This window comes from Sprattus sprattus (genome assembly GCF_963457725.1).
Source record: "Sprattus sprattus genome assembly, chromosome: 4".
Classification (NCBI taxonomy): Eukaryota; Metazoa; Chordata; class Actinopteri; order Clupeiformes; family Clupeidae; genus Sprattus; species Sprattus sprattus.
This window is the reverse complement of record NC_137923.1, coordinates 15,220,740-15,240,148: the sequence shown is the minus strand read 5'-3', so window position 1 is coordinate 15,240,148 and position 19,409 is coordinate 15,220,740. Positions and strand designations below refer to the sequence as shown.

The 19,409-nt window shown below is 43.2% G+C and overlaps 1 protein-coding gene across 1 annotated transcript in view; it reads right to left on the bottom strand.

Moving 5' to 3' along the window:
- Window positions 1–16,417, bottom strand: part of tbc1d9 (TBC1 domain family, member 9 (with GRAM domain)) — a gene marked incomplete at both ends in the record, with an annotated part of 28,792 nt that extends 12,375 nt beyond the window's left edge. Inside the window, 9 exons of the mRNA XM_080836696.1 lie at window positions 1,320–1,470; window positions 2,442–2,615; window positions 4,121–4,327; window positions 5,221–5,428; window positions 6,843–7,104; window positions 7,599–7,827; window positions 10,017–10,135; window positions 12,135–12,245; window positions 16,297–16,417. Of these exons, the coding sequence (XP_080692822.1) occupies window positions 1,320–1,470; window positions 2,442–2,615; window positions 4,121–4,327; window positions 5,221–5,428; window positions 6,843–7,104; window positions 7,599–7,827; window positions 10,017–10,135; window positions 12,135–12,245; window positions 16,297–16,417 (1,582 nt within the window). The remainder of the gene's footprint in view (window positions 1–1,319; window positions 1,471–2,441; window positions 2,616–4,120; window positions 4,328–5,220; window positions 5,429–6,842; window positions 7,105–7,598; window positions 7,828–10,016; window positions 10,136–12,134; window positions 12,246–16,296) is intronic.
- Between the last annotated feature and the right edge of the window lie 2,992 nt (window positions 16,418–19,409).

Sequence of the window (19,409 nt, the reverse complement as noted above, 5' to 3'; positions counted from 1 at the left end):
TTAAACTATTTATCCCAAGGTCCTTAGTATTCACAGTAAAGTTGTGCATGGATTCAGGTTGAAAAGGGTTTGACCCATTTTTATTTAAAAGGAGGAAAGTATTTTGTGAGTCAGAATTAAATCATTCATCCATGAAAATAAACTCCAGTGATTAAATGCCAATATACAGAGTGGCTCCTAAAATTGGGGGATTGAGTTTTCCTGGGGGTCTTTTAGGATTGAAAAAAGACGCAAAAGTGAGGTATGTTCTCTTGATTACAGCTGCCTAGTCGATGCACAGCCATTGCTTTGAGTAAACTGGTCCCCACAGCATGACAGTGGGAAGTTGGCACAACAACTGTTCATTCTCTGCTAAATGAATACATTAGCATGCTGCATATCTTAGCCCTGACCTGATGCCTAATTAAGAAGGTTTATATTTGCGTGGCAATATTCAGATACACACAAACTGAAAAGATTCCCTGTGTATCACAAACCACTCTCTGTATTATTCATGTATTCAGTTTCAATGTCACATGGAAATTACCCAAACCCAACATTACATCAGCGCCTCAGGCACACTGTCTCACAGGCTTCTGATAGCAAAATAATTTCTACACTCTGAAGTGTCCAGCTAAGCACAAGATTCAAGACTACAAGATGAAACTACAAGATTCATGTTGACCAATTCTCACTTAATTTGAAACTTTTCAGCACATAAATGAAGGTCACTCAAAGCAGCCCCTAACTGAAATGTACCTAATCTTCTGTGTCTGGCTTAGGATAAAAGAATCTCACAAATGAGTTAATACTTATATCAGCTTTGTGCACACCGTGATCCATGGCCAAATATCTCAGGGGTAAAGGGGACATATCATAAATATGGTGTCAGTACTTTCTACTGAGGTGTGTGTATGAATAATGATGTGACACTTGCTGCACGCCCTCTGAGGTAGACCTAAACCTGGGGTTTCAACCTCAATTCAGGCTTCAAAATGTAGGTCAGCCTTGTTGTATGTGCCTGAGTGTACAGACACGTGTCTAGTTCAAATATTGTGTTCATATTTGCACATGAATGCCAAACATGTGTAGGTGAAACATTGGAGTCTGCACATGGCGCATGTGTGTATTTATATGGGTGTCTTAGTTCGACTGCTTTATTGTATTTTTGTATGTGAGGATCAGTTTCTTCATCTGTGTCTGCATGTTAAGGACCATTTTGTAAGAATGCTGCATATGTAAGTATAAACGTGTGAAAAGTGAAGGTGAAATTGAAGTCCGCTGGCCTGTGTTTGTGTGTGTTACAGCAGGTGTGAAAGTAAACCTGATGAGACGCTCACCAGAGAAGAGCAACCACATCTCTCCTCTCATGTTCTCTGGGATGCCTTTGAGCACCAGGTCCTTGGTCTTTTCCGTGCGGTACATGCACACACCCTGGCCATATTCTGCAAAGTGGTTCTTCCATGCCTGCTCCTTCAGGAACTCCTTAGCCTACATCAGAAAAGTTAGAGGTGAAAGGTTGAAACACACAACAGCCGAAATTGCAGAACATATGAAGAGCTGATATGAAATACTGAAGCCTGGTTTGCGTAGAAGTATATAACGAATTATGATTAAGACCAGATAGGAAACATCAGATATGAGATTCTTTATGAGCGAATACACCATACAAAAACGCTGTGATTCCTGTGGATTTAGCCACATCTCTCACTGACATTTCCCTCTGTAGCATCATAAAGAGGAATGAACTCCTTGGCCCTCTCCCCCACATCTCCACCACTGGCCCTCTTGCATTCATAAGGTTGTGCTTGAGCCAATTAGAGCTGTCCGTCAACACCCTCAGTGTGCTGTGCTCGAACAATGGAGGCATGCCCAAGGGAGTGTGTGCTGATAAATGCCTACCCTCAATTGTCTCTTCCACCCTGTGTTTTTTACTAATGAGGGCTTATATGTGTGGATAGCACAAAGGTTTCAAAGTCTGTGGGATGTTGAAGACGCATGGATTGTGTAGGTTGCGGGGTGCGGCTCCTTCCTAATGATGGAGAATTTCATAGCCCATGATAATGGCATGTAATGTAATGTAGGCTTGTGGAAATAAACAGGCAAGCAAGTCTTTCCAACGATGGTTCCACAGCATAGCATTCATACCTATGATATGCTATTCAGTAAGGTCTGCACATAATGCTGGTGTAAGAGATCACTCGTGCATGCTCAGGGTACATTAATACTAAGCAGGTGACAGCTGTTTCCGCATACTTTCACAGCTGCAGCATGTGCATGCATATGAAAGAGATTATGTGTGTGCATGGTTGGGTTTCTGAGTGAGTGTGTGTGTGTGTGTGAGGTGTGTGTGTGTGTGAGAGAGAGAGAGAGAGAGTGAGGGTGTGTGCTTAAGTGCATGCATTGAAGTCTGTGTTTCTGAGGAAGTATGTGTATGTGTGTGCTTGCGGTCTCTGCTTTACCAGTTTGGGGTTGAACTCCTCAGGGGAACGACGTCGGTACATGGTCATGAGGGCCTGCGTTGCTGTAGGAACACTATTGTCGTTGAGGTTGAACTGGCGCTCGCCCTCCGTCTCTGAGCTTACACTGCTGCGCTGAGGACTGGAGGACAACACACTGCCCAGCTGGGAATACACCTACACGCACAGACACACAAAGACACACACACACACACACATTTACACACGCACACATTTAGGAAGATGTACACATGAACATGCGTGCATTCATACAAGCATACATCCCACAGAAAATCTCTCACAGACACACACAGATACATAGACACACTCCTGTCCTCCCTCTCAGGCACCTCCTTTTCCAACTGGCAACTAGAGACAATTTTAGATTCACAGTTTCTGGTTGTAACAGTCATTTCCTTTTAGCCTTTCAGCACTCCCTATTCACACTTCCACACAGCAGCATAATGTTCAACATTTCATAATCATTTCAGTTAACAGCATAGTTTAAGTTACTCATATTCAAGAAATTACATGCCCAGTATTTCACAGTAGTCTGAATAGCCTCCACAGATGAGCTAGCGGGTAGTGTCTCTTGTCATTTCATCTAATTTAGTTTTTATGTCAGTGATGCTTTTGTTTAATTTGCCACAGAAGGCCAACAGCAGAGCAGCTAAACTGCATTACTCCGATCTGTAAGATGATACCAGTGGAGCAGCACTGGTAAATGATGGAAGAGCCATTTGTACCATCCGTGTTGATCATGTTGAGTCACCAATAACATCATTAGAAGCAATATTAGCACTCATCTGGGAGTGGGTGGGTAATGCAGCACTTAGGCTGGGTATGGGCAGGTCAGCTGGGACACTCAGGGTCAAACAGCTGCACTCTCACACACACAATACTCTACACACAGGAGGAGGCGTTGATCTGGGACCAGTTTTGCGCATTTCAGATTTAGAATAGGATTGTCATTGTAAAGGTATTAGTCAGTTATTTGTTTGCTAAGTTTAAAAATATATTAATACAAAATTGAAATATAGTACTACTTGGTAGTATTCAAACCCCTATGCATTTGAGTCCCAGGCAGAAGATACATCATTCTCAAATAACCCAGAGGCGTGACTTATTTGACCAGAACTGATCATAATTAGCTCAAAAGCTGTGATCATTCTCAAATAGCTCAGTCATAGCTAAATTTATATATTCTTTTTATTTTATTTATTGGCATTCAATTTTATCATTTTCAAGTGTTCACAATGACAATACTGATTGGGAAAATATGGGTCGTTATCTCCTTTTCTTTCTCAACCAGAAGATGGTGATTACTTCCAGGGGGTTGAATACTTTTGAAAGCCACTGTATTTACAGCATCATTTGTAGACCCAAGCCTGGGTAAAACCTTCTGTTGAATTTCTGCCCAATCTTTCTGCCCTTGTAGTATTTGGTCATTATTTGTTTTAAATCATACTTGTTAATTGTCTTTATATTTCCAACTATGATGAGTACTTTCATGCACTGTTTCCACTGCCCTGCACTACTGTGCAGAATGTCTTATCACTGTGGCGTACAATGTTTCACTGTTGTGTGCTTTAGATGAAATCTGCACACAAGTGTGTTGGTGTGCTGGCGGTAAGGCTGGGATGATATGGGGCAGATCTTTTGGATCCAGGATTGGTGCTCACCTCATCGTCAAAGCTGTTGAGACTGCCCGTGATCTCCCGCTCAAAGCAGATCTTAGAGGTGGTCTGCTGCAGAAAGTCGGAAATCCGCTGCACCAGGAAGTCGCGGTCCTTGAGGTTGGCGAACAGGAAGGTCATGCGGTTCTTGGTGCTGATTGATAGCGGCCTGGGCAGGACGTTGGAGCTGTCCGCCTTCTCCACAATAGTGACCTGACAGATCAACCATTTGTGATGGTGGTGAAATTTGAGCACAGATTACACCCAGGTTACAAAGATTAATGACACTCATAGACAGTTGCCTCCTCAATGTGCTTCAGTGCTCTGCACCAATATGGTCATAAGAGGACCTGTGTATTACCCTGTCAACTGGAGGACTGGAGCGACTGGTTAACAGACTTGAAGCTGCCATATTAATTTGTAGCCAGATATGCAACAGTCAGGCAAACTGAATCCAGACTTTAATTTCTAAATTTAAATTCCATTGTAATAATGAACAGCTGAGTATAAAAGCGTGGGGATTAATAAATAATACCATGGGCTGGTTTTGGGTTATTCTCTTCTACATTTGATGTCTGTCAATGTCTTAAAAGATTGATAGCCAAAGAGAGTGACAGTGGTATGGCAAAGATGAATGTCTGTGTATCCTAGCAACAGCAGGCAACTGCTAGCACAAATTGAGGGTGACAGCTGCCTGAATGGTGGTGATTGTGATGGCACACACTCTGTCTGCAAGTGAAAGCTCAAGAACTCACTCTCTCACACATACACACAGGACACATTAAGTTCACACTGTATCCTCATCACACAATGAGATACCTCAGGCTAATGCAGACGGAAAACTCCTTCGCTAATAAAAAGCCTTAGCATATTGCACTCACTCTCATGCTTATTTTACCATGTGATAAATGTGCGGGAATTTCTTAATGTTCCAACACATACTGGGGAATGTGCTGCTATGAAGCCCCAAACTGCACCCTCTAAGGAATGGGTAGCTGCAACCATAACCCTTCGCCCTCAGCTTGTGTTGAGCTTACAGCATAAACCTTGAAAGGCTCAATGTAGAGCCCTTCATTAACCGATGGTAGCCCTTGGTCCGGACCCACCTCTCTGAGGGGAATGATGAGGCTGCATAGGGTCTCCTCCTTGCTGGTAAAGCAGATGTAGTTGGTGGAGACAAACATCTGGCCCAGAATGTGCATCTTGTTGAAGGGGGTCCAGAGGGTGCAGTCTGTGTGCCCGTCCAGCTTTTCATCTTTGGGCAGGCGGAAGAGCGCCCGGTACCGCTCACTCTTGGCCCGTGCATCCAGATCCCTAAGAGAGGGTGAGTCAGCAAATGAAAATTAGCTTAGCTTTAACTTTAGTCCTAGTCCTTCACCCTGCTCCTCAACGAGCACTACACTGCTTGTTTACTCTATCGCTTCCTGTTCTGGGATACCTGCCATAAAGTCATTTTATAATCACCATGCTCTTGATGAGTTAAATTAGGTGTGTTTCTCTCATCAAGACTTACTATGCTCTACCACACCTGACTGAGCTCATCAGAGATAGGTGGAAAGCATGCAGTACAAGAAAGGCTTACTACTACAGAGTTCTGTGCAGTCTGCAAAGCTGATGTTATACAACTAGCAGTGTTCACGCTCCAGTTTAACATAAAACAATCTATTGCAAACAACCAGCAATACAAGTCTAAATCTGTTTCCCAAAAAGTCTTGCTCTTATAGGGTGAAATTAAAGGCTTTTTCTAAGCTGCTTTGGAACAAACACTAGGTCGTAATGAATTTGTTTCCTCCAGTCAGCAGTTTATATGGTTAATATGTAGGCTACAACTCCATAAATAGCACCACCCGTCATCACAGTGTGACTGATTTTTAAGGGTTACTTTGGGGTCACTGTTGTTTAAGATGAATGTTAGCAAACACTGGGGCTCTGCAAAATCCCATCCGTAATCCTAACCTGCACCCACTGTATCTGCAAACATTGGAGGCACAAAGAATTTTTTTTTTTTTTTGCGGACTTGGCAGAAAACCATATATAGCTGCATGTGCCTCAAAATTATAAATCTTCTGAAAGACTTAATCCACTTACACAGTTACATTTTTATGAAGGCTATTCAGGTTTAGCAACGCCTCTCTTAAGTCACTGCACAAAGAACAAACCTGGCAAGTTTTTTCACACCAGAGGATATTTCACTGAACAAAATCTTGATTACTTTCACAGTTGGTGACCAGAACACAGCACCACAGACAAATTCAATTGGAAAACACACTACTTGTTGGACAACACCAAAGGTGACACAATAAACTACTTCACTAGAAAATGGGCTGGACTGTAAACCACTGAACTATGGTGTTCACCTCAAAGGTTCTACATGCTGCAGTCCTCAACTAGTCCACTATTTAAGGGCCAAGTAGTAGCATTAATGCAGGCAAACATCTTCACCCAAAATGGCATAGATCAAGATTTCATAAGATGAGGGAGGTGAGGGTTTTTCAGGGTTAGGATTTTGTGCTAGGCTCAGCCAATCACTTACCATCTACCACCAAAGAGTTTAATCTGAACATGGAACCACCTAAATATGGGGTAGCACAGTGTTTTCACAACAATCCATCCAGATTATACAACTGGTGAAGCAAATTATTGTCAATAATCTTTTTTTTTGGCAACGCTAACCGCCATCCTAACCAACCAGCTGTCTCTGGAGCCCTCGCCCACTAAGGTGACTGACCTCTTGAGGGCAGACACCTTCTTGGGCGACTTCTTCTTGAGCTTAGGCAGTGAGCGGTCCTGCTCGAAGCCCTTGTTGTCAAGAAGCTGGCGCATGGCAATGTTGGCCAGTTGCTCCATCAGCTTGAAGGTCTCTGCGATGTTGAGGAAGACAGAGAAGACGTGGTCGTTGGAGCGCGTGCACACACGGATCACATCAGGCAGCAGCAGCGTGGCGATCTTCTCCAGCTGCGTGATGTCCGCCCAGCGCACCACCAGCTTGGCTGCAGGACAGGAGGAGGGAGGACGGACGAGAGAGTGAGGAAGAGAGTGTACCAGGGATGAGATGGGGGGAGTAGGTGAGTGTGGTGAGGGAAAAAAGGAGGAGAGATGTGGGAATGGCGATTACCATGAAATGAAATATTAAACAACATTAAGGAGAAATATGTTAAGAGGATGAGGGTGAGGTGAGAGAAATATGCATAGCAAAGAGACATACAGAAATGGTAGGAGAACAAAAAACAGAAAGATACATATAGTTAGCCCTTGAAGAGTCTCAGGGATGGAGCACTAATAGCATCTATTCGAATAGATTCAAAAAGGGCAGTGGAGCTCAGCCAAGCAACTAAAAGTGTAGAGGACATTTTTATTCATAGTAATCTCAAAGTGGGTGAGAACCTATGAGCATACATGAATATTTGTATATACATAAAGTGTGTGTGTTTGTGAGAGAGAGTGTATGTACATGTGTGTGTGTTTGAACATCCCCCTCCCTCACCCTCTTTGCCCAGCAGGTAGGAGTAAAAGCAGATGTGGTTGATGCTGAGGTAGAGCCAGCCCTGCCTGGGCACCCGGCCCTTCCAGTAACTGCAGGAGTAGTAGTTGACCAGCTTCTCCTCCTCAGGCATCCCAAACAGCTTACGGAACTTAGCCATGGCCTCCTTGAACTTGTCCGTGTCGTCATCTTCCTTCACATCATGGTTCTTGCTGTACTCTGCAATGATGCCCTAGGAGGGAGAAAAAAAATTGAGGGAAAGAGTGAGAGAGAGACAAAGAGAAAAGGAAGTGAAGAGGCATGTATATTAGGCAGAAAGATAGAGAGACAAAGAAAGACAGAGGGTGAGACAGAGAGAGAGAAGGGAATTAGTTCAAATAATATCATCAAAATAAGTCTCATCTGGGCCCTGTTCGGCGTACGACTGAAGCTAAGATAATTAATTTAGCTCGCAACTGGAGATTAACTAGCTCGCTAAATGAGAACAGGCCAAACCGGTCTGGCGACGGGCGCTAATTTATTTTAACCTCAAGTTAATTTATCTCGTCAGCTAAATTGCGCGTGCACGTCTTGCTTCAAAAGGCAAGAAAGGTCGATCCCCAAAACCATGATTTTTTTGAAAGGTATAATGGTCTAAACTCAAAGAAAAAGACTATTTTTTTTTCTCCGATAACGCAGGATATGATCATGAACGCGTTATGAAGAATTCAAGACCATAATCATGTCAAAATTCAACACTCCCGTGGCTACCACAGCAATATAAGAAACTGTCTATAAGAGCTATAAGACGTGACATCTTCTCTCTACACAGAATGGTACTATGGTGCAGCGGGTTAAGCGTCTGGCTTGCATGCTACATATCACTGGTTCGACTCCTCTCACCCTCGTAAGAATTGTAGTTTTAAATCGCTTTGAATAAAACCGTCTGCTAAATGACTAAATGTGAATGTATTAATAAGAGATTCAATACATTTAAGCAATGAAAAGAAATTGTGTCTATTTCTCTCTTCTTATCATGCACCCACCTCCACCACCATTCACTACCGCACAAACACTAGACACGTTTCCAAAACTAAACGTTTGCAATGATGTAAGTTAAAGTAGGTAAAACAACTTTAGCCAATATCTATTTGGGTTATGTGCTCAAATTTCCTGGGATCAAAGAAAACGTTAGTATTCATGTGCAAACTAAAAATCACGTCTCAAGCAGCCTGAGACGTGATTTTTAGTTTGCACATGAATACTAACGTTTACATGAAAGTTATTTCGGGTTTATCAACTGTATGTCTCAACTGTACTATATACCACTGTCATATAATAATGAGTGCTTTGTTCTCCGCATCGCCGACATTACAAAAATGAAGGCTACCACTGGCAAGAAAGTGATGACATTCAATGTTTGACGGTGGTGTAGCCTATGCAATAAATGACTCGAGAAGGTCTTCTAAATTAATTATTCCTTGTCGGGTGGATCGGTAGCGCTCATACAAGAACTCATCATTATGGAAAAATGGATCTTCTTGGCGATCGCAAAGAACTCTTCCTACGCTAATCAAACTGACTCCTTGTCAATGGGATCCCTCCTTTTGGCGTGGGTATGGCAAGTTTAGCCAGCTAAACTTTGCTTAGCCTGCCCTGGAGCAGGCTAAGGCTAAGCGATTAATTACCATGGAAATTGAGCAAAAGTTGGTTCGCCGAATCCGCTAAAGTGGTGTTGTCTTTTTTTAGCCTCGAGTTTAGCTCGCTAAACCGCTTAGCGAGTGACGCCGAATAGTACCCAGGTTCCCTTTATTCTGTTTGTTTGACTAATCTCTGTATATGACAGCACTGTGAAGATGGGACAGAGGATCAGGAGGATTGGGTCTTCGTTAAGATACTGGCTGAGTGTCTTGAGAAGTGAATGCAAGATGCTTATCAACAGCACATCATAAGGCGTTCTCACATGTGCAAGAAAATTGATATAAAAGAGGAGTTTATTAAGAAGCTTATGAAGTGTTATGAACATGAGCTTTGTTTACTCTCTGGCAAATAACACAGTCCAACTTTTTGTGACCAAATGAAAATAGCAACTAAAAAGGTTGTGTGAACAGTGGAAATATCCTGGGTGGAGGCAAGGACTAAACTCTCCTAAGACTATGGAGTGTGTTTGACCTCAGTGTGGAGACTATGGAGTGTGTGTGACCGCAGTGTGGAGACTACGGAGTGTGTGTGACCGCAGTGTGGAGACTACGGAGTGTGTGTGATCGCAGCATGGGGGAAATAAGCTCTGTCTTATGACCACTGGGAACCCCAGGAAAGGAGCAGCTAGTCAGCTGTAAACACTTCAAACTGACCAAGCCCAATAAACATGCATGAATGAAAACACACACACACACACACACACACACCCACACACCCACACACTAGTATATCTCTGGTTACCTGTACTTTGCCTTTCACAAAGGTGGTGATGTCATTCTCGTTCTCAAAGATGGACAGAGTCTGCAGCAGATTCTGTTCCAGCCACTCCCAGTGTTCAGTTATCTCCTTCCTAGAGGTCCCTGGGTAGGAAAGAGAGAGCAACACACCAACAAGAGAGAGGAGATAGAGGAAAAATACAGAGAGAGAGAGAACGAGAGACAGAAAGAAGACAGATGCACATTAGTGAAGGTCTTTATGTTAATAATTTTTGTATTACTGTCACTCAGTATTAAACATATGTGTTCAGCCTGTCACCAACAACTGTCAGTAAAAATGTATTTTGGTCATGTGAACAAACCAGGGGCAGGGGCATTTAAATGCATACATTAGGGGTAACTTCCATCTGAAACTCTAATCTGTGCAGGAGATGATAGCGCTTCATTGTGACAGGACCGAGGTCAGTGGTCACCCAGCCTTTTGGAACGAACCTGTTCTGATTAGACAATCTCGACAATGATGCTAACAGCTTACCTGGATCACTGCCATTAACACGTCGCCCTGCTGGTAAGAGAGCAGGAACGTCATCCCCTGAGGGCAGAGCTTGCCTGAGACATGCCAACCTCAGCCGTAGACCCTAATTTGGCACTAATTTAAGCTCACCCCCTCGGTTAAGAACTCTACTGGCTAAGGCCCCCTACTGCTGATTTTATTTACAGAATGACTTAGAGGTGGGCTAAAAGCTTTGCTTCTAATACCTAATCAGCTGTTAGTGGGAGGACATTATTCAACTTGGAGGATAGGTGTATGGCGTGTGTGTATGTGCGTGTCAGAGAGAGAGAGATACAAAATATCCTTCCTATTTTTATAAAGCTTCCTGCAAGACGGAGAGGCAAATCTGGTAGGAGCTTTAAAGCAAACACCAGGCCAGCTGCGAAATGCACGTTAGAATTTTAGAGGGTAAGCAGATCCATTTTCCAGTGCCTTTGATATCTCAGTTGAAAAACAATGGAAGTGAGAGGGCACTTCAAAACAGCCACGTTCACCAGCATGCAGACTGCTAGCCTGCCATCACGCTCTCTGATATCTGGGAGTGGATCTCCATCATGTTATAAAGAGATGGGCCACACACCACTCCTGTCCTCTTAACTCCACTTGAGCTGCATTAGCAGATGCCTGGGAGCCAACTAACCTCACTGCTCTCCAGGAGAGAATGGATGGGGGCCATTTTGAGATCCAGCAGGCTTTTCTGCAGGCACCATTTTCCAGCTCTTCCACAGCAGAGACCACCCCATTCCCCTTCTAATCTGCTTCCAGTCAGGGTGAGGAGAAGATGAGGCACTGGTCTGTGTCTACAGCTATCTAATTTGGAGCTGTAAAATGTCCTGATGTGACCTCAAAACCTGAACCCCACCACCCTTTCATGTGGAGTTGCATCTACACAACTATACAGAGTGATGACAGATCCAGGCTTTGTCTATTTATAATGCAGGAGAATGTAGGCTGAATAGATGGCTATGGTTGGGTGGGGATTGTTCTCTACTGCTATCTTTCACAAAAACGAATCCTCCGCTCGAAACATTTCATGGCTTGAGGTAAAACATGAGCTTGTCCGTATAGTGAAGGACACTGCCAAGACTGGTGGCATTAGGTTCATAAGAAAAGGCTGAAGTTAGACATTTCTGGGATGCCCTGGTAAGAGAAAAAATTCCCCTGACACAGCCATAGAATTATTTAGGGTTTATTAAATGAATTATTCAGAACTGAAAGTTCTTAACAGGAACCTTGCCAATAATCCAAACATTCCTCTGCATGACAATTAGAATATTGGAGTATTAGAGTAGAGAGTATTATCAACATACAAAATACAAAAACACATCATGTGCAGTTATGTGGTCTCAGAAAAAGCAGCATATTTTCTGACTCCAGGGGGTATGCAGATATAAATTCCTCTCATCCTTTAAGCAGGGCTTTCCTCTTTAAACCCAATGCCCACTGGGTTATGACACAATGCCTGCCATTTGGAATCTGAGAGACAAGACGTATGTAGGAGCATGATCTGCAATACGGGTCTTACAGTGTGTAAGAGGGTGAGTGTGAATGTGTGTGTGTGTGTGTGTATGTGTTTAAGCAGCTTGTTACCATGGGCAATGGTCAAGTACACCAGGGAGTCAGGCGTCTGGTAAAGGATCCTGTAGGGAGCCACACGAGCACTGGAATCCAGCACAACGTCCAGGGTTCCCACCAGCAAGCCTGCCAGGAGAAGAGGAGAGGACTATACATCAGACTGTCAGGAAAAGAAGCAGGTCACCCATACAAAAGCCTCTTACTGTCAGATGCTGGACAATCACTGGAGCTTACACCAGTCACCATACACTACATTACTTTACTGTTTTTAAGTTTTGACTCACACGCGGGTAGGATATAGATCCCAAAAGTTTCACTTTGGAACGGGCTTATGTTTTGTTCTGTACATCAAACTGTTCTGTGTGTATTCTTAAGTGTGTGCTAGTATGGTACAAAAATGATCCATATACTCCGCCAGACACACCAGAGGTGACCATGTGTTCTTGGACATAACAAGACAATATCGGTATCTATAGCAAAAGTGAGTCATGGTTATCTAATGTACAGCAGAAAACATATACCTGTTCACATTCACTTTAGGCCCTCTATTCACCTGCTCTACCATTGTCTCTTCTCAAGCACTGGAATTCCGACAAAAAGAAATAGAACACAAATAGATGTGTGTATGTGGAAAGAAAACAAAATGCTACACCTGCGTCTTTATCTCAACACCACCTGCCATGGACACGAGGTACAGTTTGTGTGCAGGAGATAAGTCATTCTCCAGCAGAGAGGTCACCGAACATCCTGGCTCCTCTGAATAGCGAGAATGCTTAAGATGTGAATGGGATTTGAACACCACATACACAAGCAGAGAGTGAAGGTCTAACCAGTGAGGCCAGTGTCTGCTGTGCTCCTTCATATACAGCCTCAGGGAGCTGACTACCCCTCTGGATCAAAGGCCCAAGTAGGAGCTGTTTTATTAACAATGACTATCAATATTGCACTTTTGTGCTCATTGTCCTACACGGTTTTACAATTTTATGTCAAGAGACTGACAACTCACCTCATATTGAAATACAAAACAAGAAGTCAACTGGAGAATGCTCAAATATTGATCGGTAGATTAACTACAGAATACACACTGCTTGGCACAACCGCCTTGTAAAAGCCTGCCAATATGGGTGTAGACTGCCAGAGTTGCCCAGTGGACACCTTCTTTAAGTTATCATGCGGTGTTAACGGAACCATAGATAATTAAGGGGAGGCCTAAGGGGAGATAATTAAGGGGAGGCCAAGTGGTCAACATAAATCTCCCTACACCAACGGGGTTGTGCCAAGTGTGGGATACACTGCCGTTAGAAGTGAGGAGGTGGAACACGTTTATAAATTCATTATTCATGCAGATGTTAACAATATCTACAGCAATATAAGATCTTAACTCTTTCATCAAAGGCCTTAACTCTGGTAACTCGACATATAAAACCATACACCAATATAATGGAATACTTGCTTACCATTCTGATTTATCGCAGTCAACAGTTAATGCTAATTGATGATGGTGCTTCTCATAGCAACAATGGTCACCTGTTACACTCTTTAATCGCAGATGTACAATATTCGGTGAAACTCATACCAAATGAATAGGGTAGGATATCACAGTGTATACTGTAAACTGTAAGTATATTATTGACTGTAGCTTTTTTTTAGGACAAAAATGTCCTCTAATGGACTCAAGACACATTGCCTTTATAATGAGCCAAGTTGCATATGATATGATTTAGGCATACTTTGGGACTGCCATCTAACCTGACTCCCTCTTTGGGATGACTTAGCAATAGTTAGTTATATATAAAAAAAATACACTAAATCTACTCTTCCATATAGAGCTGACAAAAACGTAATGATATCTTCAGATCCACCCTGGTTCTTTTGGGTATAAAAATACATTGTATCAATCCAAACTTACATTCATCCCTCATAAATCACCCATCACATGCTGAAGATTTAGACAATAACAGGCTCTGATACTCCAATAGATTGTATAAACATGAGAATGACCTCAAGCCATAGCGAGAAGGCGCCTCTTTCCAACCCACTGGTCTTGACCACTCCTGTTATGGGAAAACAACCCCTCCATTAGACCATATGCCCCCCCCCCCCCCCCCCCCTGCTCCCCTCCCTCTTTTGATCTCTGCTTTTCTGACAAGAGGCCTTAGTTTCCTGGGGTAAGACGGAAAGAGAGTGCTGATCTGAAAGCACAGCTGACAACACATGATGTTTTTAACCCCAGAAGGCAGAAGCCCAGAGGGCAGACTGTGTAAAATACCCTATTCTTTGAGGCAAAAAGCTTTTCCTACAACAGCGACCATGACCCTGGACAACCCTGTTCTAGTGAGGATTTTCACTAAGGAACAATCTGTTTGTCATTGTTGTGGCTGCGCTCTCTCTCCTCACCAACCCATCCCCCCGTTCCAATTCCATCTTGTTATTTCTGCATTTTTGTCCGAGTTCTGCTGTGCTCGCTGCCAGACAATGCACTCCCTAGCTAATCCTGCCACGGCTTCAAAATCAATATCATCTCAAGTTACACAAACCTGATAGTGCTGCAGAGAATGAGAGGCATAAAATGGGGGGGGGGGGGGGGGGGGGGGGGGGGTCGTCCTTGCTTTGGCTTGGGTCTCCTTGTTTAACAGGTGAGTGAGTGACTTCTGATCCCTTTGGCAGTGACTCTGGCATATTGAAGTTATCAAATACAGGTGGATCTCAGCGGCACAGAGGCAATCCAGACCACCATGTGGGAGGTGTGTGCTAAGCCACTTATTGTCTGCTTTGACCCACATGATAGTGCTGGATAGTGAATCTGACTGTATTCATCCATTAGGACTACAGATGCTGAAGACATGACATGGCCCCTATTCAACATTACTGTCAAACATAACAGATGATCAATGGACAGATCTGACAGATTCATCTACATTTGTCATGCTCAACCTATAAATAAACATCCTGTCTCTCGTGGTGCCAATCCCAGACTCCTCTGGGGCAAGAGGGCAGGGCTGTGCCAGTGTACCCAGGCTCTTGGTGCTCATGCCAGCGCCAACTGGCACGCTGGTCTACATTTACATAACAATGACATCATCGCTTGCCTACCATAGTGTGCTTTGTGCTCAAATTGGCCTCTCTGGCAAAGCAACGAGGAGACGGGCAAAGAGATGGGTCAGAAAATCTGATTTCTAGCTTATAGGTATCCGCCTTCTGTCATCTGACATCTTCAACAGACACATTGACCTATATTTATATGTTGACAAGACATAGTTAACTCAAACTCTTTCCTTAACAATAACCATCTGCTTGCCAATTAACCTTTAAACTTTCCTTGAAATGCCATGTTGCAATATTGTATAGTTTCCTGGAGTTTACGAGATAAGTAATGTGCTAGTCACATGGAACTCTCACCAGGTACCTTGCACTGAAATCTAAAATGTGTCCACTCCGTTTACCTGAGTCAGTCTGTGATGGTCACAGATCTTGGTTGCCTACAATCAGTGGAGCAAAAATGAGTAAGACATGATTCAGCAGAAGCCCTCAGTTGGCTCACTCTTTGTGTATTCTCAGGTGTGACTATGGAAAACCAGAGTGCTTGTCCATGCCTTAAACTCCTTTTAGTTTTGACAATTCCATGGAGCCATGGAGTATTCAGTTTATTATACAGATGAGAAGCAGCTTATAAACCTAATGTAGTGCATCTCTCACAACAGGACAGACAGCCACCCAGAAGTAAATGTGCTATACGCATTACATATTAGTGACCTACTTTGCTGGACTGCTTCATATATATAAATGATGGTGAAAGGTGTTGTACAAACGTTGGGACTGAACTGTAGTTGAATGCTTAGCCTGTACCATCCAATAGCCACAAGCTTGCCATTATCTTTAAGATAATGGTGGGTGTTGTTCGGTGAACAGCTATGGGGTGCAATAGAGTTACTACATTGAGGTGTTCAGCAGTTGAACAGTGTTTCATCCACACCAGTCACAGCATTCTGCTGTCATGTAGTGACCCTCTCTGGATTTGTGCACCTGGCAATATGACATGCTCCTGACACACCATCATACTTGCAGTGTCAGACAGCTGACTCAGTAGACAGTGTGCTACCCTTGCTATTCGAGATGACAGGGCTTGCATCACCTCTAATTCCATTAAGTAACCCATGCGAGACGCCGGCACACTTACCTGCAAGTCCTCCGCCTCCATCACCGTGACCCTTTCTTTTCTGAAGAACAAAATACGGATTCGCCCTCTCGGTCATCCATAAGGCGCCGGCCAACAAGACCTCTTCGGGGTTGACCCACATATCCACGTTAATTTCGTTCAGAGCACATCAAATCTTGTAGATTTAATTGATTCCGCAGACTAGATGCTTGCTCTTCAGCTGTGTGGCAAGGGTTCTCTGGTGTCGGGTAGGCAACTCGTTTTTCGCAATTATATTTTAATTCCAAAAAAATCGTTGACTTGCTATAACGCTGCTAGAAATATTTAGGCTTACATGTCCAAGAGAAAAAACTCAAAGATGGCACAGCTTTTAAACTACCGCACACACGAATGAGCATTCCCTATCCTGCAAGCATGCGCGATCATGTTGCAAGAAACGCCATAAAATTCCCTCCTTACCAACAACTGATCAAAATTACGACTACTAAACACTGTAACGGTTGAAAATGGCACTTTGTTCTATTCACTGCCGATATCTGACAGCTTAAACCATCGTATTTGTTATTCTGTTTGGTTGGATGGAGCTGTAAGGTTCTCATTCAGCCTTTGTTGTCCACCACGTCTTCCGATTGTCGCTGTCAGGTGCAATTTGACGCCGAAGCGACATCACACAGGTACCCAGCGAATCGATTGATTGGACAAGCGCCAAATCACCAATACAAACGCACGTGTAGGCCATCCATTGTTCTACGACACTTCGTCTCCGTATGCTGCGATCCAGGTCGAATAAACAATATAATTTTCCTCAGCGAAAGCAACCCACTAGCGCCACTGCCGCACAAACTCGCAGTATCAACAACGCGCGTCATGGGCTGGCCACACCGTTACGTCATCAATGTGGGAGTAGATACAGGCTAGACTACCTCTTGTAAGAGGTGACAAGTCCTTTTGAATGAAAACGATAAAATCACTCTCAAACCGGAGAAAGGTCTCTTCCATAGTTTAATTACACAGTGTTACTATTTAGCGGCATGTGGTCGATAGTTGGACTAGGAAGTACAAATGCTTCATGATACTAGTACAGTAATTTACTTCTCTTTTTAACTAGGCTACATAAGACCTTTTATTTGTCAGAAGGGGATGCTTAGAGATCTTTTGGGAGGGGCTACTGTCAGAACAGAGATTCCCTTTTTGGTATGTATATCTGTGACCTTAAGCAGGGGAATGTTTGCAATTCATGCTCTGACATAAAAGATTATTCATTTAGAACTCTTAGCACAGAGGGGGACGTTTTTAATACACAAGTATCCAAAATAATACACACACACACACACACACACATCCCCCCCCCACACCACACACACACACACACAAGGTCCCCCTGCAATCCTACCCTCATACTTGACTGGTTGAAGCCGTTTCACTGCACAGAACAGCAGGTGTTTGTCTGTGTGGTTAACCACAGCCATCTTTATGTTTATCACTGCTGCTCTGTGTAGGTGGGCAGCAGTGGGTTGTGGTCACCAGGCCAGCTTTTCCCTGCACAGGTCACATTTTTACCATAAGAGAAAAAGCAAAGACAGAGAGCATGACATCTAAAGGGATAAAGCTGTTTCACCAAGCCTAGGCTTTTAGAGCCAACTCAGTGACAAAATATGTTGTTTTTTTACCAGGACAGCGACCGTCATTCACTGCAGACCTCTCTTATGTATGTGTGTCATGTTGTTCAAAAGGAAGGTTTGTGTGTGTGTGAGTGAACACATCCCCTGCCTGACATTAGTGGGTCGTAGTTCAAAGTGTGCTTGTGTTTTAGGTGTAGAGAATGGTTTCTCACCTGCTTTGACAGCTGCACCACAAACCCCACTGAAAGAAAAATCTTGCGTCCTCTTTTCATCACTCAAAGCTATGCAAACACATCAGAGAGATTCACAGCACTTTCTCCGAAAAACGGTGTCGACAACACAGTAGCTATCATCATTTGTGTAGCCAATGATATTGCATTTCACCGCAGCATATAGTGTTCACCGCTTTGGCTAAACAGATTTTTTGAAGCAGGACCCCCTGCCGATGGAACAAATCCCAATTTAGCCGGAAACTTCACACCCCAGCTCTTCCTCTTTACATCTAGACAGATTTTTGTGGTGTAGAACAGACAACTGAAGGTAGGCAGCTTCCTGCATGGGCTTTGTAAAATGGGAGTTCCTGAAAAGGGCTGTGGGCTTCAAATGGAGAATGCTTTGTTCCACAATTTCATGAAACAAAAATAAATATAAAACTTCCCTGCCCGTAACCATGGCCTCATTTGAATTAAGGAACCAGAATTATTTTTGTTGTGACTCACTTATCCTCTGGAAATTTAGAGTTAGGGGAATGTGGGAGAGTATAATGTTAAATGGAATCTATGATGTCTAAGAAATTACCCAAAATCAAAATGCCCACCAACACAAAGAAAGCTTTTTTTAAGTCACCAAGGTTGTCTCTTGGGGTTTTGATAGTTAATGGGATAGTACTTTGCTGTGTCTCTAGCCCTAATGAAAATCACTGTATGAGTATAAAGAACTTAGTGCTCATACCAGATGTGTGGAAAGGGCACAATCACTTGATTATGCTGTCATATACGGACACATCACAGTTTAAATATGAGGTGAGAAGATAGCACTATGTGTTAATCAGGTCAGTCTGTAAAAGTTTTGTTTACACAGTTCTTTATTCATTAATGAAACAAGGCATTTTTGTTTTCCATTTTTAACTCATAGGGAATTTATGTGATGTAACCTTAAATGGGAGGATTGTAAGATAAAAAAAAAATACCCCAAGGGCATTTTACCATGTAAGAGGATAGTTCCTCTTGTGTTTAGTAGGAAAGTCATAAAGGGATAAGGACATCACCCAACCACAGCTTCAGCATGAAACTCCCCTCCTTGGATCCTGAAATGGCTACAATGTGTGATCAGGGGCCAAACTATCATGGGAAGCAATGTGGTTCAAGGTGTTTTCAGAGGTTCTGCATTTTCCTTGAGGCTTCTTATAGGTGAGGCTGGAAAAAATAAAAAATTAACGGCCCAAAGAGAAAGTACGAGTTTTTTTCATGGTACTCTAAGTGGTACATTTAACAAGCCTATGAAACCATTCTT